This window comes from Parambassis ranga, chromosome 22 (assembly GCF_900634625.1).
Source record: "Parambassis ranga chromosome 22, fParRan2.1, whole genome shotgun sequence".
In the NCBI taxonomy this organism is placed as follows: domain Eukaryota; kingdom Metazoa; phylum Chordata; class Actinopteri; family Ambassidae; genus Parambassis; species Parambassis ranga.
Window position 1 is genome coordinate 3,964,376 of NC_041042.1, and position 22,826 is coordinate 3,987,201.

The 22,826-nt window shown below is 42.2% G+C and overlaps 1 protein-coding gene across 6 annotated transcripts in view; it reads left to right on the forward strand.

The window, feature by feature from the left end:
* The window catches only part of qkia (QKI, KH domain containing, RNA binding a), a 58,950-nt gene extending 36,378 nt beyond the window's left edge, over nucleotides 1–22,572 (forward strand). The window contains exons 5-8 of one of the 6 annotated variants that reach the window (XM_028394677.1): nucleotides 15,196–15,283; nucleotides 16,474–16,914; nucleotides 18,885–18,959; nucleotides 20,227–22,572. In XM_028394677.1, the coding sequence (XP_028250478.1) occupies nucleotides 15,196–15,283; nucleotides 16,474–16,914; nucleotides 18,885–18,959; nucleotides 20,227–20,243 (621 nt within the window). In that variant the 3' untranslated portion in view covers nucleotides 20,244–22,572. Of the gene's footprint in view, nucleotides 1–15,195; nucleotides 15,284–16,473; nucleotides 16,915–18,884; nucleotides 20,196–20,226 lie in introns of those variants that run through there. The other 5 variants (XM_028394680.1, XM_028394676.1, XM_028394679.1 and 2 more) reach the window with 5 other exon arrangements.
* Nucleotides 22,573–22,826: the final 254 nt, after the last annotated feature.

Genomic DNA, 22,826 nt, shown 5'->3' on the forward strand with positions numbered 1-22,826 from the left:
CTGGTAGTTTTCTGGCATGCTGTGTTGTATCACTGTGATGACCAGGTGGACAGGGCAGCTGTAGGGCTGGGTTTGCCACCAGGTGGCAACGCTCATGGCTTAGTGGTCTACAGAAAAACAGGGCCGGCCAATGCAGGGCGTGCAAGGTTAAAGAAGGTGTATAGCATCACTTGAACTGTAAGACTATTGAGCCGATTTCTCTTGTATATTCAATTATATCAGTACAGTTTTGTCATGGTGAGAAACAGATGCAACAAGGTTGTTTTACTCCTGATGTAATAGCATTACAATTTTTCAGCTTGTAATTTTTCTGAATAGCCTGTCATTACATTCAGTAATGGGGTGCATGCTAGGCTTCATATCTCTTCTCTCCTCTGGCTTGTGTTGCTGCTAATACACTTGGAATGACTTTAGCACATTCTGCATTTTACATCTTACAAATTGGTATTGGTGTCTAAAACAAGCAGATACTCTGTTATTTACTTAGAAAAACTTCTGGACAGATTTTGCTCCGTTCATTTTAAAGCAACATCAGACATGTGCCATCATGCATTTCCTGTCTTGTATAGTATTTCTATACTGTATGTCTCCAAGAGGGCCTGAACCCTGTTTGACAGTGTGGAAAACACTTCAATTCATGTCCCCTTGTTTTAGGACTGCTTGTCTTTTTGTCAGGCTGTCTGTCATTTCTGCAGGCACTTGTTTTGTTTCTGAGTGCAGGAGTGGTTCACATCTCTTTACACAAAGGATGTTGACACACTAAATGTAGACACACACACACACAAATATGTGTGTGTGCACCAAAACCTGAGGATGTAGCCATATCTAGAAGCGACAACATTCTAAACAGTCATGCAGAATGAGTCACTGTTAGTACATGTGTCAACACATACAGAACAAAAAACCCTTTTAAGTCAATGACAGCTCTCTGCAGCTAAAATTCATCTGAATGGAGTGCCACAGAAATAGCTTCCTCACTTTTCTAGAAATCTCTGTGTGCTCTGTGGCCTGACAAGTACATTAAAGACGGTCTGGTAATTCCGTACCTGAAATGTTGAGTGGGTGAAAGAGAAGCTCTTTTATTTTTCAAACACAAGATAGCAGCTTCTAGCTTTTTTGAGGCACTAATGAAATCTTGCGCACAAAGTTTCACTCCCCCTTAATTCAAATAAGAGTTTTAGAGAGCTAATTAATGACCAAATGCGGTCCACCAAAGGCTATTTTTCCTTCAGGGAAGGCATCTTTGTTCACTGAACTTAATGAAAAGATCCTTCCATTAGATACACACATTGCCTGCTGCCTGTTTTCTTGAGCCTATTAAATTTACATATAAATGCTTTGATTCTTCAGGAGTAATATGGCCTTTCTTATTTTATAATAATATAAAAGGGAGATGCATCCCTATTGTGCATACTGTATATGTCAAATGTTAAAGGTTATTACTTGAGTCATTTGTCAGTTATGTTTGCTAGGGATGATATTTTGGAAAATGTTTATATGGATGAGAGAAATACACTAGGTTAAAGTTTGAATCAAAATATCGGTAGAAATAATAAAGGAATAAGCATCTATTATGTTGTGTTGGTGCGTTATCTCCCCATGAACCCCCGAGGATACTGTATTTTTGTCATTGCACGCTTGCCTACATGTTACAAGTGGATGTAGAACTGGTTGGCAGTAATGTCCTTTATCATGCTAAACTAAATGGGATTAAAGTATGGACACACTGAGTATGTACTGTTCTAATGAAGGGCATCTTCTCCATGTTTGAAAGCGTAAAATTGCCTTTATTGCATCGCACATGAAACAAAATGAGGTCATGCTTTTTATTCCCTTTCGAGGGAAAGGATTTACTTGTCATTGAGCAGAGCCCAGCCGAAAAAAGGCAGCAAAGACCCAGGATAAACACGTTTGACTTGATTGGGGTTAGATGTCAGGATGTCTGGCATAGGAAGCACTGTACTTAATTATTAAGTGAAACTCACACAGTCTGGCTTAGAGTGAGAGAGATTTTTTTATTTATTGTATTGAATGTTGAGAACTGTTTAGCCAAAATGTTCTGCTGTTGTTTTTTCTTTGTGTTCTGAAGATTTGTTCTGATATATTGTTGTGAACACATTTTCTTTATGTTATCCAATCATACTGACTGTTGTGACACCCTGTCAGATGACGTGAAGCCAAAAAAAACAGCTCTAATGGAGAATGTTAAAGGTGCATGTTTGTACCTCCTTGCCCCCAGTATTGCTCTTTTGCTCCTTAGTCCTGTGAACTCTTCAACTCGACATGAACTGGGAGCAGGGAAACATCGGCAAGATGAGAGAGGCACAGAGAGAGAGAAGGAGAGAGAGCGAAGGGTGGGAGAGCTTGATTGAGCTACTCTTTCAAGTGTGGATTTACTCCACTGATCCTGCCCTAGTGCACATACACACACACACACACACGCACTCACAGATTCACATGCCTAGAAAAATGCTTCCATGTGCATGCGCGCACACACACTCTGACTAAAATGCTCCATTCATCCCTTGAGTCCCTCGTTAAGGCCCTCAAACGGAGCCGGCAGCAGAGCCCCAGTGCACTTTAGGTAACCTCCACAGATACTTGCAGGGCTGTATGCATAAACCCTGAATTCCCCTTCCTGTGCCTAGAAGTGCCAAAGCGCAATACTGATTGGCCTGCAGGCAGGCATTGTCATATGATTGACAGAAAAGTCTGTCCAATTGTGAGTAAGGGGGAAAACCTGACTTGTTTATATACCAGGATTATGAAGAAAGATGGTACCATCACAAATAATAATCAGCCCTCAGCTGACTTGTGTAAACAGGCACCCGCTTAAGTCTAAATCCAACTGAATTCTGTCCATATGTTATTAATGATCTTCTGCTGAGCTGTTCTATGTCAAATAAAGCAAGGATGGCAAATGCAGAAATTCTTCTGCTGTGTGATCAGCCTCAGCCTTGCAACTGAAGCACAAAGGGTGCCACATACACAGATGACTAGATCTAGATGGACTTTGGGTTAAGAGCTGTTACTATATAATTCTCATAAAAGGCCAAAGATGACCTCAGCATGGGTTGAAACATTTACTCTTTTATATTCACACTAACCTTTTTTAATTATGTCAAAGCTGATATTCTTTACAACAGCAAGAACATATGTAACATCACTGATAGGAATAAACGTTAAATTGTGGCAATAATATATGTTACTAATGCAATAAAGTTAATTGGAACACATGGGCTGGTGCACAGGAGTGAGGGTGTGAGGGAGGAAGAAGTATCATTTGTGTAGCCTTTTGGTGCATCTTATTTGTGTTTGTCTGTGATTGACAGGTGTATACAGTGGGTAGTTTATGGATAAAGTCAATTCTCATTTGACCCCTCAGGTCAAAGCTCTGTTTGAAAGGCTTCTGAAAAAATGACAGATATGCATTTAACCCTGAGTACTTTAGCCTAAAGGTGTGCTATAGAAAAGTGCTAGAAACATCTTTGTTTACATTTTCCTTTAAGACTTTTAAGCCCATTGGATGGATTAAAGTGCACCTTTTTTCCTCATGTGCTTTGAGAATAAAGAGATGCATTAAGCATATATTCTTTTATTTTTTTAGCAGTTATGTTACGATAGAACTGTATGTGGTTATTTCTAATGTTGCTGAAGGATCTAAAAATGAAGTATTCTGTTGCAATCAGCTGCAATTGGCACTAAAAAAACCTTAGCAGGCTAAATCCTTGAATCTAAATGTAAACATGTTACTCTGGAAACAAACCTGACTACAGCACCTCATGCTTTCTCAGAGATTTAAATTGTTAGGCTTTGTAGTGACAAGTCGGCTACTTACAGATTACTAGGGAACACTAGTTAAATTGTTTTGTTTTTTTATTCTATTCATTTTTAGCTGGTAATGTAGACTTTGATTGCTGGTCAGTAGTCGTGGTTGGGATCATACCAGGCAGCTCTGCGTCTGATTCAGCAGAGAGGCAGTCGGCACTTGCTGCAAGGTATCCATAGCACTTTCAGAGAAGTTGCTGGCTAGCTTTGAATCTCTCACACACACTGACACACACATAAAGAGAATCCGAAAGCAGGAAAGGTTAAGTTTGAAAGGAGAACAGCACACTGAAAAAGAAAGAACTAGTTGGCACAGGGGCGCTTTGGCCCTGGAGAGCCAAGTGCATGTCTCCCTGAATGAAACTGTCATTGCTGAGAACAAAGTGAGCACAGTAGCAGCCGGAGCAGACTGTAGCCTCAAGCACTACTCTCCATTTGTGGGATGGTGGGAACCCAGTACTGCCTCCCGACTCTAGCTCGCTGCTCCCTCTTGTGCTACATCTCCCTCTCTTTCCCCATCCATCCTTTTATTCCCCCTTTTTGTCGTTCTATTTTTAACATTTCTCATTCATCTAGTACATATAAAAGAATTAAGTGATGGTTGCACCATTCAGTGCCTCAACTGTTGAGAAGAAATTTAGAGTCCTGACTTTGTTGCCGTGTTTGGATTACTGCTCTCCCTGTATTGCCAAGACCACGTTTGGTAAACTTGTCTCCACCTTTTCTTCTTGTTCCGAGTCTTGTCTCTTTTTCTTCTCTGCCATGGACCACCTTCGTGAAAGAACATACAGTAGATGGTGTTTCTGTGAAAGGCAGACAGATGGACCTTAATGGATGCCAAGCTTGGCTATCTGTGGGGTGTTGTGTCTGTACTCACCAGTATGCATCCGGCTTGGCACAGTTTACAATGGCAGCACCATCAGGATCACTCATTCTGGAGGAGCTGAGGCACAGAGAAGAAGAGGCAGAGCTAGATTTAAGCAGTGGAAGCCTCTTCTCGGCTGCAGTGTAATGACTTTGCAATCAATAAACACCTCTTTTTGTTTTGTTTTCTCTTTCTTTCTTTTCATCTGTCCTGTCTCTCTCTCTCTCTCTCTCTCTCTCTCTCTCTCTCTCTCTCTCTCTGTCAGCAGTGTATGACAAATGAGAACAAAACACCATCTGGCTGCATCCATCCATGTGTGCCTCCCCAATTAATGATGTTTATTTTCTGTTAGGCCTACCTATCACTACCATTCTCCTCTTATTTACTCCTAATCTACTTCCCTGCTCATATCCTCAGTCGTGCATTATATCCACCCATATCCATGAGCACTGATTGGCTTAGGCAATGCATGCTATTAGACTTCAGTGCTTTTGAAGATTTTGAAACAAGTGATAATATTTGTTCTTGTTCCATGCAGCCTTTGTGTTAAATTACAGAAGTACTTCTTATCTCAATGTGCCAGCCAACTCAAATGGGTTTGAAATCTTTGCTGGCTGGTTGAAGGTAGAGGGTTTCTCGTTCCCTGTAGGCCGTTATTACCTTCATCAGCTTAATGAAGGAGGTGGATTGGATCATATTAACCTCTTGATCTCCACCTCCCAGGACACCACAGTTACAACAGGCTGGACTGCGCTGTTCACTGCTCCCATTATATATGTGTGTTTGAGAGAATGGTGAGCCCGTCCCACCTGCACAAAGACGCCGCATCTCCCACATGAATGTTAATCATCTTTTTAATTGGCTTCCTTGACTTGGTGACCTCTGTTTGAGATGGCGAGGCTGCATCACAGTGCTCCTCCTTCAATGCTGTTTTCTTGCTTAGTCTATGTGGGTATGTGCAGTCTTTTTAGCTTTTCTCAGACAGTAGAAAATCTGGACTGGCAGAAGTGTCACCTTTGAGCTCTTAACAATCCTCTTGTCCTCTTTCATCATTATCTTTCGACTCCTCACTGATTTGTCCAGCCTTTAAATTCATCTCTGCTCCAGCTAACACATTTGAGACATTTACCTCATAGACATGCATTGAAACCTTTTAACCAGGTGAGCAGTAGAGAGCAAACACTTAAACCATGATGTATAAATCACCTCCGATTAATGATCTAGATGAGATAAGTGGATAATTGGAATTGACCACTCAAAGCATTCACCACAGGAAACAGATGTGGCTGTTCTGACACTTGTGCCAATAGTGATTAACACTACATGTCATTTGATGAATGAGTGTGTAAGCATGATTAGTGATGTCAGATAGAAGAGTATTTAAGTCAAGCATGCACATTGACATGTATACATCCCCTCCTCTTGGGCTTGTCTTTAAACATTTGGGTTTAACTGGTCATTTTATGCCTGTTTTGGTGTCATTGTAGACAAAAAAATGGTTTTGGACCCAGTTCCTCTGGCCTAAATGCTGGCATTAACTTCAAACACCTGAGAGCAGTCTCAGAAGAGACCTTCGCTGGCATCTCAGTACACTAGTACTGAGTAGAAAATAAATGACCACACACACATGAATTGGGGAGCTATTTTTACTGGTGCCTTTCCGCTGTGCTTGTTCTGAGAGAAGCAGACGAATAGAAAATATTTTTGTATTTATAACAGCAATGTGCAGGGTGGGAGACCATTAGAGTACTTTCCTCTCTCAGTCACATTAAAAGGTTTGCTTTATTATTTATTATACATTTTACTGTTTGCACACCTTTTCATTTTCTTTGTTTTAGCCACCAAACTATTTTCACTTTTCAACTTTAAATATGTGAGCATTGCTGAGCAAAAGTGATATTAAGAGAGAGATAAGACAAATGTCTCACACACGTTTCTCCAGTACACACTTTGCATCGCTCGGCTACATGCAGTTCTTGAATTTCCCTCTGGATCAATAAAATATCTATCTGTAATGAGTGAGCTTCTATCTTATGTTCCGAGTCTTGAAGGCCAAATCCGACAGGAGAGACTTGGCCTGGTCTTGCCCCAAGGGGTTCCTCCACTGCCTTTCTGCTCGCTCCACATCACCATCTGCCATCCATTCTCATCTCCAGAGGGGCAAGCAGGTGGTTTTGACCCTAAAGTAACAGGAGGCCTGTAGGAAACAACCTGCCAAAATGGCCACCTTCCATGGTCCTGTCCTCCTATACTTTAATTTGCTGATATACAATGGGAAGGCATGCCAAGAGATTTGATAAAGTAGTAACATTTGCATATAGTGGTGTCTATCTCTAAATGTAAGTTTAGTCTGTTAGCTTTCTGAGTACAAAGATTGTCTGCCAAAAGTAAACCAGAGTCTGCTAGGAATAAAACTGTGATAATATTTTTGTTGTTTGGACTGAACGCAAGACCAATTTTCAGCTTCCTCCCCAGCCCAAACAAACTGGATAAACATACCAGAATTTGTTCTATCCAAACAGGTTTGGTGTGAAAACACTCTTAGGCAGAATTCTTATGTATGTGCATCTGTCCAGAGGCTAGATGAGACTGATATGCTGCTGCTTTGTCAGTTACTGTCTGTGTTCTGTGATGGTTCACCATTCATGGTCCTGAACCAAGCCTCATCACAGCATAATAACTCTCTCGAGTTCTTCATTCTCTTATTTCTCCTTGAAACATCATCCTGTTGCTAATCCATCTCATTCATTTCTCTCTGAGGGGAATTAGTCCTGTTTCTTCTCCGGCCTCATTCATTTAGATTTTTATGTCCGGCTTGATCCCCTGTGAAGGTGCATTCTGTGTACACACACACACACAGGCCCTCTGCACCACTTACGAAATTGCCTTGCCCACTTGTACTGTCTTTTTAATTTTGGTTCACACACATGCACGTGCATTTCAGTCCCTAACCACCCAGGTCCCTCATATCATTCTAAAATAACCTCCTTCCTAATCCACCTGGTTGTGCTTGGCTCCTCTAGGGGAGGTTTTCAAGTGTCCTAATGCACTTGGTAGGAGGAGAAGGCGGCTAACAAGGCAGGCTGAGAGACCCGGGCACTTTTAATCTGCCCTGGTTCTCCAGTGGTGAGAAGAGGGACCCTGCAGGCCCCTGGCCAATCTCTCTGCCTCTCTTTGAAGGTCCCCTTAATCCCTTTACAGAGAGGCAAGAAAATGCAGAAGTGAGCATATGCCTCTGGGTTGATTGGGTCGGAGAAGAGTTGCAGTTGGGCCTCATTGCATCTAAAGGTTCAGTGCTGATCGAGACTTGTGCACATTGTCTAAGTACCACATTGTCCCTTTGTCTGTTGCACATGCCACTTCATATGTTGTCCACCCACAGCAGTTTCTGAACTTCCCCAGGGTCCGCACTAGGGCCAAGCTACAACATCTGTGAAGTGGGAACACAAACATACAGACATGCACACACACATACACACATGCTGCTTTCATCTGTGCCTCTCTGGTGACACCGTGTCCCAGTGTTTAGGCAGGAAAATAGGATTGTGTAGAGCTCAGCGTTTAGAGAGCCCAAAGGCTGCCCATCAAATTCAGCTCCTACAGTCTGTGATGCCTCGCTTTACCAGCCATCGCTCAAGTCATTTCAAACTCCATTCTCTCAGTTCCACCAGCTAGCTCTGGACTGATGGATTTCTCTGCCTCCTCCATGGTATCTTGTGTGTAGAGGCTTTGCTTATATTGTTTATCTCACTTGGGTTCATCTGGTTTGTTTTTGTCAGTCCCCTTTTCACTAGTTTTTGCAGTGATGTTCATTCATGGTTTATTGCTGACTGGTTGTCCCATGGTGTTACTTGGATTGGATTGTCTTTTTTTGCTGTTGTTCCCAGAGCTATGCTGAAATCCCAGTGTTTTTGTCTTGGCCGAGAAGGCACATAACATCTGTAACACTACCATATGTAATAAAATTTTTAGGTTTCCACATTTGATTCCAAATCTTGCGGGAGGTGCCTCGATCCCTGTTTTAGGAGAAGGTTCTCGTGATCAGCTCTGAGTCAGGATCTCTGAATCTGATGCAAATCCCCGAGCTGTATTTAAAGCTCCCAAATCATCCCTGGCCAAATCCCTTCAAGATATTCCCTGCTCGATTGGATGGCATTAAAGGATCGCAGCAACAGAACAATACACCGTCTGGCAGTATGGTGGAATGAGGGATAAACGGAGAGGCGGGGAAACAGAGAGGAAAGTGCAAGGGGAGATGGAATAGACATGGCTGAATAAGGTAGGACTTGGGAGTGCACATTGTGAAAGGGAGAGGAGGCAAAGGCAAAGGAAAGAGAAGGAGGTTTTTTTTTGTTAAGCAGGGAACATGATAATGACGATGAGAGGGTACAACAGAAAGAGACAGCTGTTTGTTGGGCCGCACAGCATGGAGACACTGCATGATCCCTCATGCTTTTAGCTAGTAACATCATTTGTTTGTCAAAGCCACTGCAGGCCAACAAGCTTTAATAATATATCTAAATCGTGTTGTTGCATCTGTATATATTTATATATATACATATATATATTCTAGTTACTCTTATGAAGTTTAATCCCTTCTTAATGCTGTTATGGTACATAGAATTCCATCCCAGTTTCTGAGGATAAACAAGATCACACAGAATTTCCACACAGCTTTTCCTCTTGTTGGAAATGCTTTTGATGAGAGAGAGAAACATTTTTTTTCTTTGGATTCTAGACAGTACAGTACGCTGGTATAAAAAGATAAAATATTTTTCTTTCCTATCCTTTGTCCTGTTGGTGGCACCGAGTCTGCGGTCTGTAGGTCTGTCAGCAGACATTGATGGGGTTACCATGGAACACCCGGGCTGCCCACTTTACTCTTCTCCAGCACAATAAAAGGCCATTACAAGCCCCGTAGACCCAGATAAGTGCCACTTCTGAGGCTCAGACTGTAACTGCTGCCCATACATAGAAAGAGAAGTATTACCAGAAGACTTAGTCCCTGACTTTGTAACTTGCCACTTTCAACTGTACCTCAGTAAAGCTGTGTGATTGACAGTAATGGGGCGGAGCAGCCATGATGTGTGTGTAATAATCTGACTGGAGTCAGGTTCACTTCTATGCTAATGAGCTAGTGTGTTGGTGGTTTAGCATGACTAATGGTGCACACTGCTAACAGAGCTGTCTGCGAGCGAGAAAAAGGAGCAAAGGAGAAATAAAGAGGCTTTGCCAGGATGTTGTGAAGGTATAAGACAGTGAGAGAGGAGAGTTGCAGGGGATTGCGTTGTTAGTCTTTGGGGAAAAGAAAAATACAGTTGAAGCCTGATTCCCTTGGTAGATATGTGCACAAAAGCTGAGGAACAAGGCAGGGGAACGAAAATTGCCTTTTGAAAGTTTGAAAGGACATACAGCACTTGATCCTACCCACTCTTTAATTATGTTTTTATGGCGAGTAAATGGAAAATGTTAGATGTGTTTGTACAGCGTTAAAAAAATTGATTCATACATGGTCCTGTCATTGAACAGTAAAAAGGAGTTTCATGTGTTTTGTGTCTATATTTCTTCTTTTTCTATAAGCCTTGGAAAAATGGTGTGATTGAGTGACGTGTGTAGAATTTGTTTTTGCAGGAGCAATTATTAGATTTATGGCCTCTCTATGAAAACATGGGAATCAGGTTTGCTGCACATGTGTTTTCATTTCTTACCCCAATCCAGATCCCAAGCTTTCTTTGGTTGGCTTGAATTGATTAAACTTTCATGTCACTTTATATAGTTAGTGTGAGGATGTTTTGAGGCGCGCTACAAGTGCTCGTTCCTTCCTCTTCTCTAACCCTCTACTTCTGAAGAGTGTGGAATTGTTGATAAGTCGTCTTGGCAGTGTGGCAAGAGTAATCATTTCCCTCCACATGTTAGAGTTTGGGAAGGAACCAAAAGGGAATGAAGAAAGGGAGGGGAACGGCGAGAAAAAGCAGCTGCCGCCACTACCAGTTCCACCCCTGTACATGAAGTCATCTACTCCTCCCTCCCTCAGGCTCCCAATACCACCTCCTCCTCCTCCTCTTCCTCTCCACTCTGAATCCCCCACCCTCCCATCTCATTCTCGGTTCTACACATACTGCCTCTTTCTGTATCCCAGGAGGCAGCCAGGGCAGGCTGTGTTTACTGCTGAGGTAATTGGAGTAGTTTGGAGAGAGCCTGACCCTGGCCCCGCTCAGGCCTAAGATGTGTGTGTGTGTGTGTACTCACATGTGTGCATAACGCCTGTTTGTGATGACTGGCAGTGAGGCCAGGGAAGGAAAGCAGGCCTTAGCCAGTGTCAGCCCACTAGGGAGCAGACAAATTGGCTTTCACTACACTGTCTGCCTTTTCTTGTCTCATATCTCCAGCTATCCCTTTCTTCTTCCCTGCATATCTCTCCATCTCACCACCAACTCAAAAACAATCATTCACACTTTCTGTTGTACTAGCTCTGCAGCACTTTTTCTCGTCCTAGTACTCTTTTGTTCCACCTCTCATTCCGTATCTCTCTCTCTCTCTCTCTCTCTGCTCATCACTTCATGTCTCTGAGCTGAGATGCATAGATGGTGACTCTTGCCAGATAGAGCAAAAAAAAAACTCCCCCTCAGTTGCAGCTATAGAGACGAGAAAATGTACCCGACCTAATCCAGTACCTTTTCTTTGTGGATGAGGTGGATAGGAAAGGGCCTAGAATTGGTGTATTGAGGGGAATGCAGTAAGTGCAGTAAGTCACTCATCTGTTGCTTATTGTTGCCCAAACGCACATGCTGCATATACCAAGCTCTGCTGTCTGCAACAACTGCCATTAGTTACAGTTTGTATTCCTCAAACATATTGGCATAAGCTTTGATCAGAAGAGGCACAAAAGGGTGAAGCATGACGGTGATTTAGCATGCATCTAGTGACCTCATCGCAGGGTTGTCAGGTAAGCAGTGGGACACGGCTCACCTACTTTAGCTCATCACACTCCCATCTCCCTCCTCCTTTTCCCTCCTTCCCTCATCCCTCTGTCTTGCTTGTCCCTGATAGCTTTTACCGCTCTGCTGATTTCACAAATAGGCCTCATTGATTGAATCTGATTCTTGTGGATAGAGCAGCTTTATTGAGTGGCTTTTTCACTGATGGACAGCAGCGTGAGGGTGTGTGCGTGTCCGTTACACACACATGCATGTGCGTATGTTAGGGATGATAAAAGAAAACTTCCTTGGCTCATTCCTCTCATTCTGTAATCCAGCAGCTATTCCTCTCCTGGGTATTCCAGCAGCCAGATCGTTACAGACACACACGCATGCAGTCTAGTGATGGCTGTGTCTGAAACAATGTTTTATTCTGGGTTATGCTTGCTGAGTGGGGAGTGTCTTAATTGTGATGACACTTTTGAGCAAGGCAGAATTAAAGTGTTAAAGTTGTCGTGCACCAGGGATTACACACTTTAATCCAGCTCCACTACAGCCATGCCATCAGACTCATCTTTGTTCTGCTCACACAGTTGTAGTCTGCATCATTTCTGTCTGAGGTATAAACCTCAGGCCTAATATTGAAGACACTTTCCAAACATTCAAAAAGCATAGAAAATAAAAACAGAGAAAAGTGCTGAAATGTTGCAGAAGGAAGTTTGTATTTTGATGCAGGAAAAGAAAATAAAATGGCTCATTTCAGAAATGTTGTAAAACAGAAATGATCTGCCAGCTTTTGGGAGCTTTAGCTAACAAACTGTGTTAGCGAGAAGATGGAGCTATATCAGCAGTCTTCCACTGAGAATACACACAATTCTCACACAAACACACACCTCATCCTAGCAGCAGCATCTGTGCTCCTCCCCTCTTGCTGCCCTCTATTTTGTGTCTCTCTCCTCTCAACAGGCGGCGTGCCACCTATGCAGAATTGGATGGATGGTGGCACCCTCTTCCCCTGCGCCCATTTAACCCCAACAACTCTGCAGATCCATCATTATACAACACACACTCAAACGGCAGCTCTAACAGTCATATCCCAGCATGCATTTGTACTGATCTGCAGCCAGTTTTTCTCACATATAGTCCTCTAACGTTTTTAAAATCAGATAATGAGCATATTTGGGCAGCTGTTAGTCTAGTACTGAGTGAATATTTGCACTTGTACTAGTGATACACTGTTCACAAGGGTTGCCTGAACATCATTTGAGAGGCAAGAAGACAGATTGTTCCAACTGGTATTGGAAGGCCAAAGGCCTGTGTGTTTTTAGAGAATGTATGGTCTCAAGAGAAACTGCTCTCCATACAGTGACAAAGACCAAGATTAAAAGTTAACTGGCATACTTTGCTGCTGAAAAGATAGACCATATAAATCTTGATTGTCTGTAAAAGCAATGCTACAGAGACCTCAGTAAGGGGCTGTGTGGTTCACTTATGCCAAAGAGGGGGAAAAGAAGCTATAGAGCAACACCCAGAACGCACAATGCTCATTATCTTCTTAGCTTGTTGCTGCTAAAAGCAGGCAACAATATATGTGCTTTTTTCCAGTTTTTATTATATTTAGGCTCTTTCTCTTTACTTTCCTCATTCTCAATTTGTCTAGTAAGTCATGCTGGCCTATTTCCAAAGAACTGCTGACACAAAAATTAAAAAAAACACCTGTTTTGACTGACTGAGAGTCATTACTAAATTGTAGCAGACTGACAGACAGGGTTGTACAACACATGGTCAGATTGACTTAGTGACATGAAAATGAGAGTATCACAGAGAAATGGGGGGAAAGGCCGAGAGGAGTTGGATACAGAAGGTGTGTGATAGGCAGCTGTTTCAGGGCTGGTTCATCCATGTGAACAATTGCTTACACAGAGATTGCAGCATGATTTGGTCCATGTTAGGCATGTTAGCCATTGACCTGGGCTATGTTAACTTAGTGTTGATGCTGCATGTCAAGTGGTCCCTTCATCACCCTCTGGGAGGGTTGATGGTGAGGAAGCAAAATAGCACTTAACCTGCAAGTAATTATTTTCATTTTCGAAACAACTTAAGATGCTAATTAGTTTATTTATTTAAAAATGCTTGATAAAAATTGTGAATTGTTTGTTGCCTCAATGATGATTGCATTACGAGCCTTTAATCTGTCCTTTTGTCGGGAACAGTGATGCAAAAGTTTGGGTTTTGTTTTTCATTAAGAGAAAAGAAAGACGGCACAGTGGAGGCAGCAAAAGAGAGAGTTTCCTTGCGTCATTAATTGGCAGCTCTGTGGTACACTAAACATCACACGCACTCACACACACACAGAGCAGAGCACTGACTGCTCTGAAGCCACTGCCTTATATTTAGTCAAGGGAGACCAGTCTCTGTCACTTTTTCTCTTGCTTAACCTCGCTCTTTCTCTTCCTCTCTCTACGGCTGTGTTGAAGAGGCGTCTCAGGGGAGGGCTTAACTCTGAGCCCCCATTCTTTTTTTCTTCCTTTCCCTTTTCTTTTTCTCCTCCCTTCCACGTCTTTTCTTTCCTTATCGTCCTCTGAATGGAGCGGCAGACTGTTGTTGAACTGTGAATTCGTCCAGGAGACTCTGCGCATAGACAGAATAGAGAAATGGAGGAGGTTCAGTATCTGCCTCTGCTTTTATTACTGCCACCGCAACAGGCTGGTTCGCCTTACTCTTTGTACACACAATGCATTCACATGCTCACTGTATGCACTCGCTGCCCATTTGTGAGTTGAAATAGCAAGTGACAATTTTACAGCAGGAAAAAAAAAAGCACAAAGTTCACTTAAGGTTGCCGTGAGGTCAGCTTGTCTTGGCAACCATGCTCTTTGGAGAATAATTCACATAAGGCCCTGCTTAAATTATGATGTACAACCTGGAAAATCACAGGGGCTTTTGTGTTGTCATGGTTATTGAGTGTTCAGTTGCTTCAGGGGAAATAGAATTTGGGGGTGGAAGGGGTGTGCAGAAAAGGAAAGGGGGGAGGAATGCGATGGGTGTGAGTGGGAGGAGGGGGTGCTATCTTAATTGCTTTCCGTGAATAATTTCAGTCCCCTAATTTGGCAATAATGACAGTGGCTGCTGCTTTTGTATTTATTTATCCAAACATTAATTGACAGGACTGACATTAGCCAGGGCGGTTATTGCGCATTTGATTGCGCACAAGGGAGCAAAGAAAATTACAGTAATTATCATTCTGATATGGATTATGAATATGCATTCCTACACTTAATGTCTCTGTCAGCATTTTAGCAACAACAAGGCACTCTGCCATGACAACAGCACTTAAGCTTATCTCCATCTCTGTTTCCCCAAACCCAATCCAAACGATGCTTCTGGTGAACAGATGACATGTCATGTCCAAATGATTTAGCTGCCCCTCTGAAGCAGTTTAACACCCAGGCAAGTGGTTAGGTGAAACGGTTGTCATGTAGATTGTTTCAGCTGGCCTGTGAAGGGGCCTCCGCTCATGTGGAATTAGTGTGCAGCGTGTTATTGTGAATTCATATTAAAATGTCTGGTTTTTTTTTTTCGCAGGCGGAGGGAGAGGACAATTTGAAGAAGATGCAGCTGATGGAGCTAGCTATTCTCAATGGGACATACAGAGACAACAATGTCAAAACACGTAAGTGAGCTGACGATCCATCTGCTTTTCACCATACATAACTAATATTTTAACAACATATAATTATATCAGGATAAATACACATTGTTTCTGAATCTTTATTAACTAATGCAGTTTACCTCCATTTAAATTCATGTTTAGTCAGATCTAATGTGTACATACTCTTATATATCTCTGTCTCAGGCTCTCCACACAGTCTTAGTTTTCCAACCATGAGTAGGACTATTTCTACTCTGTTCTCCTCCATATTTATTTCCTCCTCAACCATCCCTCCATCCATCCTTTTCACCTGCAATCCAGACGCAGTCGCTCTGTTATTACTTGCTCTTGGCCGACTTTCAGCACATCACTGTACTCCACCCGCTCAACTCTGCATGCCAGTCACCAGATCACACATCTGCAATGTTTTGTGATCACCTATGATATTTAGAAATGTATATATCATCTTAGTCCAGATTTTATGGGGTTACAATAATTAATTTCAACGTTCAAATTTATTTAACATCTGCTTGAATGGTAGCCATGATGAACTAGCCCACCACCTAACCGCAGTTACAATAGCAATTGATTTAATCAACCTGCCTTTTGGGGAAGCTTGTGTGGCACGGGTCATAGTAGGAGTTAATGCATAAGCTCTTGAAAAATGACAGTTGTGTGTTCATTTGTCATCCAACCTAAATGGACTGCTGACTGTATAAAGTTTCTTTAGATTACTTGAAGCCTTCTTATTATAACTGAGTAAGAACTACCACCTGGCCTACATACAGTCATCAGCTCCATTTCTGTTGGCACCCGTGTCATACCTCACATATGGCATTCGCTGTAGATGAATGTGTAGCTGCTATGGTGATTGCTTGAAATGCATTGGGATGACAGCAGTGTTCTGTGCTTGTGTTTTGGTGTAAGGGGTTATGTTTTTTGTTTCGTTTGGCCCTGATGACCTTTTTTTTGCAACAGATTGTCGCTTTTGTGGTTCACCACCATGATCATTGCATGGACTAATTTTTCCCTTTTGCTCCTCTCCTCCTTCTCTCCCTGCTACTTTCCGTTCTGCCTCCTTTTCCCACTTTGTGTTTTCACCCTTCAATGTCCATCTTTGATAATGATCGACCACACTACACTTTATCTTTTGTCCCCTTTCTTTCTTTCTTTCTTTCTATTCCTGTCCTTCGCTCTCTTGCTTATGGCAGCCACCCTTGCGTTCTCTCTTGCAGCGGCGGCGGCAGCCGCTCAGGGCCCCCGCCTCATAGCGGCCCCTGCAGGTCAGGTGTTGCCTCCTCCGGCACTCCGGCCCCCAACACCAGCTGGGGCCCCCATCATGAACCTCATCCGGCCCACTCAGATGGCTGCCATGCTGCCCAATGGCACCCCCACCCTGGTGCCTCCCACACCGGATGGCGGGCTTATCTACACCACCCCATACGAGTACCCTTACGCCTTGGCACCCACCTCCCTGCTGGAGTACCCCATCGAGCACAGTGGGGTTCTAGGTAAGAGAGCCTGGGGAAGCATGGGTGCAGCAGGTACAGCGGCCAGCTTTAGCCAACCTGGACAGGAGGGCAGCTTGTTTTACCCCGGAGCTGGGGTGCTGGATGCAGCTTCCCTGAGCCACAGTCAGGACTTGTTGAAAGGTAAATATGTCGTGTCCACCTGAGGATCAAAACAAAGTCACGGGGTGGATGTGCTGGTGAAGCTCTTGGTGATGGGATGACCAGCTATATGGCTCATATGGACATATATATATTAAAATGACAAAGGGGGACAAAAATGACCTTGTGAGGGCTTAGGCTAATAGAAGAGTCTGTTTATAATTTGGTTTATTTCAGAGTTTTAGCTACATTTTAGCCAAACAGCTGTGCTCTCAGGTTTACATTGCCCCTTTCTCTGTAAGGTTTATATAGGAAGACCTGCCTCGGTGTGAAATTAGACACACTGACAGACACACACTCACATACTCGCAGCCTGCTCTCTAACCCTTTCATGCACTGGCCTGGAGGCATATTCAGTCTGGCGGCAGATCCCCTTGGATTTCTGCAGCTTTTGAAATCATTTCTGTGCGCTGTTCTCTGCAGGCAGCCCTTGATGCCTGTAGATAGTCCCTCTCTCACTCCCACTGGGGATGTTCATTAAATTCCTTCAGTCTTTCCTTTTTTCTCCTCCTTCCCCCTCTCTCCATTGTCTTAGCTTCACCCCTCTTGAACTGGAGCCCTGTGCTGATACCTGACGCTCCCCGTAGTTTCTGTGTCAGGAGGACAGTTCAATACGAGGGTCTGTATATTATATTTGTTCTCAATGGTGCTTTAAGCTCAACACATTTGCTACCAAAGAGACCACATCTGTGGAAGTAATACTCTGATGTGTGTACTATATGTTGTATAGAAGCTGTTTCCCATGTAAGACAGATGACGCCTTAGTCGGTCACTTTCCAGCTTTAATTTGACTCCAATCACTTGGCATCAGCAGACACAAATGCGATTTTAGCTGACCTGTGTATTTGAGGTGCCTCTGGGAGTCATGTGTGGAACAGACAGGGGCAGCTGACTGGCTTTTCTCTCTTTAACTTGCAGGGTTACACCAGCTTAGTGCATTTTATTTACTCACACTATCGATTGGTGCCTTCAGCAACACTGGGCCCTGTGGAACATGCTCACTCTCATTCTCACATACACACAGACACACACACACGCATGGACTTGGCTCCGACCGCCTGCGCTACTGTATCTAGTCACCATCTCTGAGAATAAGAAAATATCAGGCCATCTGCTTCTTCAGTGTAGTGTAGTCATCAGCCAAATCTGGCTCTTGACCATGCCAGAACCAAAATCCTTAACTTACTTTGCACCTCCTCGCTCCCCCTGGGAACGATCGTTTTTTTTTTGTTTTTTTTTTTTTTTTTGTCTTAATTCCCGCACACATCACATTTTTGTAATACTTGAACACAAGAGCGCCAGGCACCCGTTTGTGTCATGCGCACGAGGCAGCGTCGACCACAGCAGTAGGAAGAAATCAGTTGTGACAAATATATGGGGGAAAATGACAGCGTCTGCCACCAGTGAGCAGATTGACCTGGAGAGAAATGGTGAAAGAGGGAGAGGGAAAATGAAGGAGAGAGGGAGAGGCAGGTGGTGTCTGGCACTATTCAATTACCATCAGAGCTGTATTGGATTTCCCCACCTTTCAAAATAAAGAGACAAATTTCTCTCAGTTCCTCTCTGGATCCCACAGGAAGAGTCACATTATTTTTCTAGACAGCCCAGGCGCCTATACCCTTTACCCCCCCCCCCCCCCCAAAAAAAAAAACACTGAGCACTGTGGAATTTTAGTACTTAAGTTATGCATTTTTAAATACTAAGTAAATCTCCAAAAAGGTGTATTAATTTTTTCTACTGCAATTTTCTATGTAAAAAAAAAAAAAAAAAAGAAAAAAAAAAAAAGAAAGATCCACGTGGTGTGTATATGTACTATAATCTGTATTATGTTATATTCTGTGTATTGTATTATCCAAGCATTATAAATGTGAATGTTATCACTGTAAAAGTTGACTGTTTTTCCCCTCCTCAAAGTGAATGGTTTCTAACCTTGTGGACCTGTTACAATCTAGGTGCAATGGCTACTAAAGTGAGACGGCATGACACGCGGGTCCATCCTTACCAAAGGATTGTGACCGCTGACAGAGGTCAGTTTAGTCTCCTAGCTACACTTTGCTTATTGACTGATGCATTTCAATGATTATTATGCCTATTATGCCTTAATGCCTTAGTTGGGAATTTGTACATTGTCTTGTTATTTTGTTTTCCTCCCCCCCCCCCCCCCCCCCTGCCACCTTTCCTACCCCATACATCCACACACCAGCTAAATGGTTGATTGTGGTATGCACATTATGTTTACATTTAGTACTTAACATATACATTATATGTAGAGTGTGTGTGTATATGTCAAAGCTCAGGCAAAAGAGTTTGGTTAATGCAGCTGTGAAGCCGGGACAGGTAGTAGTTTTGCAGGCAGTGTTGAAGATGTATAATGACATTCCTCTGATGTGAGATTAGAGCCTAAAATGGGGCAGGCTTGTTCCCATACATGATTTATCTCCTCGGCTCATAAGGAGCAAAAGAAAAAAAAAAGGAGAAGCATTTCTATACTGTATCTGAGAGACATGGCAGGCAGATGACAAGTAGCCATGCTGCTACCAGGCACCATTTCACCTTGAAATTAAGAATTTTATTTTGGATTTTTATTTTTCTATGGAAGAATAGACACGCACAGACATAAGCTGAGGTAGCTTGCATTCTCTCCAGTGTATCGCAAACATTGAAATAAAGCTAAAATACATTTTTTTAATATTTCAGTTGTACATGAGGTACTGTCATTTTATATTTGAGCATTTTATATCAAATGTATTTATGGTTTTGTGTATATTTATATTCTATAAAAATATACTGCTAAATAAAGAGAAAGAATCGGAAAACAGCGATTCATCTATTCATTGCACATTTTAACATTAGTCGCAGTTATCCTTCACATAACAGTAGTTATCGTCATTCAGTCTCCTTAACACTAATCACACTGTAACTTTGCACTTCAACCTGAGAGACACTAAAACACTAGATATTTGTCTGTCTGTTCGGCCTCTCTTTGCTTCTGTTTATTTGGTTTTTGGGGGCAATGTGCGCTTAAAATTAAACCGCCAGGGCTACCTGTTTCTGGGGTGGGGCTTAAGTAGTTGGGATCATGACGTGACAACGTCATGATTATGATGAGATTAGCCGGGGGGGGGGATTCATCTCATGATGTTGGCAAAGGGGGATTAGGAGCAGGGGGGCGACATTGAGAGATTGCATTCATTTTATTGTTAAAATGATGTCATTCCAGTCTCTTCTTGCTGACACTAATATCCTTTCTATCTTTTTTTTCTGTTTGTTTTGTTTTTGTTTCTAACCACCTAGCCGCCACCGGCAACTAACACATGACCTTCTGACCTCTGAACTCTTCACCCAATGACGAGCCGCCCCAAGCCTGCCTGCTGATCAGTTAACTGGTAATTGCCTTTTGCTAGCCTCTCGGACGCAAGTGAAAGAGAGAGAGAGAGAGAGAGAGAGAGAGAGGCGCCTGCCCGTACAGTTACCCTAACACGTTCTGACAAAAAAAAAAGAAAAAAAAACAGTAGAAACCAACACAGAACCTTCAACACAACAATAGCCCAACAAAAGTTGTGTATTATTCATTTTTTTCCCTCTGTTCATTGAGTTCAATTCCCATTCTTTCTCTTTCTTTTTCTTCATGAATCATATACTGGGTGGATGTGTTTGTGGTATTACTCATGAATCTGCACTGAATTATATAGCAATAAAGACCCCCACCCCCACCCCACCCTACCCCACCCTGGCCACCCGGCCCTCCCTTTAATCGTTCTGATTTGGTGACCTCACTTAGTATGAATCAAAAGTTCAGCATCAATTTGACGCAAAACCTTTTTTGGTTTCAGAGTAATGACATCGCCCCGCCCTCCCCCCTTTCCCTGACCCCGCCCCGAAAAAAAAATATATATATATAAGATATACATATGTGTGTGTAAGAGCACCAACCTGCTCCCACCCTGATCCAGCACCCACCCTACTGGTAGAGAAAAAGAAATAGAAGGAACGAGAACATACACTCACATTAACTTGTTTTAAACTCTGTCATTTTTATTCACAAAAAAATGTAATTATGAGCTGACACATTCTGGGTGTGCCCTTCTAAACAGCTTTCTGTCTGTTTTGTAAAAAAAGCATGGCTCAAATGATTGCAAAAGGAGCTTTTTATGATTTATGTGTTGTTTTTTCTCCTGTCTTGTTTTAATGCTTTTCTTTTGAGTCATTTTCTTCACTTGGGTTTTATTTTTATTTGATTTTTTTTTCTGTTGACCATATTTGACTAATTAGCTTTGCTTAAATAAGGCAGGTGGTTATCTCTGGAAAAATGCAATCTAATGTTTGAAGCAGGCAAGACATGAAGGGCAAGATGGGAAGGTCACTATTTGGGCTGATGGGTGTGCGCGTGTGTGTGTGTGTGTGTGCTTGTGTGTGTGTGTGTTTTAATACTACAATGAAAGTAGGGTGTTGCGGAGGCTTCGGGGATATTGGAGCAGTGCTTATTAGCTACTGGCCATTGCTACGCCCCCTCCAAACCCCACCCCCACCCCACCCACACTACATCCACTATACAGTGCCTGATGTATTTAGGAAAAATTAGCTGAGCTGTGATCACAAAGACAAAAAAAAAAGTATTATAAGTGTGCATATTTAGCCAAAGGGTTTTTCCAGTGAATTATATATCTGCAATTATGCATCTCACTCACAGAGGGCTCACTTTGTGATTTTTTTTTTTTTTTTTTTTTTAGAGTTTGGAAGGGTGTAATATTTTGGTGCCTGCCTTCAGCTGGAACAGACAAGCCAGTCAGTTAGATGATTTTTTTTTTTTAATTTTCCCCCTTGACCCGTGTCTGCTATTTTTTTTTTCTGAGGGGAACACAGGCAATTAACACTAAATCAACATGCTACAGTGCATAGCCAGGGGGAAGGGCACGTTGGAAGTTCTGTACATAAATGCGTCTATCATGATATTAAGTTGTTTCATCAGCCATATTTGCCAAAACATCCTTTGATTATTTTTAACCCATCATTAGAACATGAGGTCGGCATTAATTGAAGCCTACCTCCATATTATTAATATTCATTTTGTTTTCTTTGTTTAACTGATGAAACGTATTTCTAATCCGAAAGCGCATCCACAATGTGTCACAACTTCCCTGTTGATGGTAGTCTGACTTCTGAGCCCACAATCCTTCGTTCAACTCTCTCAAGAAAAAAATAGGATGTGAAAGCCATGCCTGCCTGTTCAAATTGCTTTATACATACGTCTTATATATATATACATATATATATATACACACACAAATATATATATATATATATATGTATGTATATAAAATTATATAAAAATGTAGATATCTGTCATTGCATATACAAATACAGAAGAGAACAAAAAAATAGATAATTTTACAGGGTGCTGGAGATGAGGAAAAAAAATATAAAAATCTATTTTTGGCAATTTTAGCTTTTGATACTTTACTTGCAGTTACAAAATCAGAAAAATCTAATAAAAAAAAAAATAACAGTATGGGAGAAAACAGAAAAACCGAGTGGGTGAGGGGAAATAAAAAGTGCTGTTACCTTGGATACGATGGAAAAGTAAAGACCAAACCAGTGGGGGAAAAAAAAAAAGTTCGCAAGGATCAGACATAGAGAGCGTCAAAGGATCAAAAAAATCTAAAGTGCCTTATCAACAGTGGTTTCTGTTTTTCCAAGTATTCCAGTTGTGTTCAATAAATATCCAGCACCCACCAAGATGGCGCAGAGAGGAATGGCTAAAGTGTTACACGCTCTGAATAGTCGAGCAGGGTAGCTCCCGCCGTTAACGTGGTGTTACCGAAGTTATTCTATGCAAAAAGAATAGCAGTCGTTTTGACCAGCTAAAAATAATGTGCCATGGTTTTGTCTTCCTG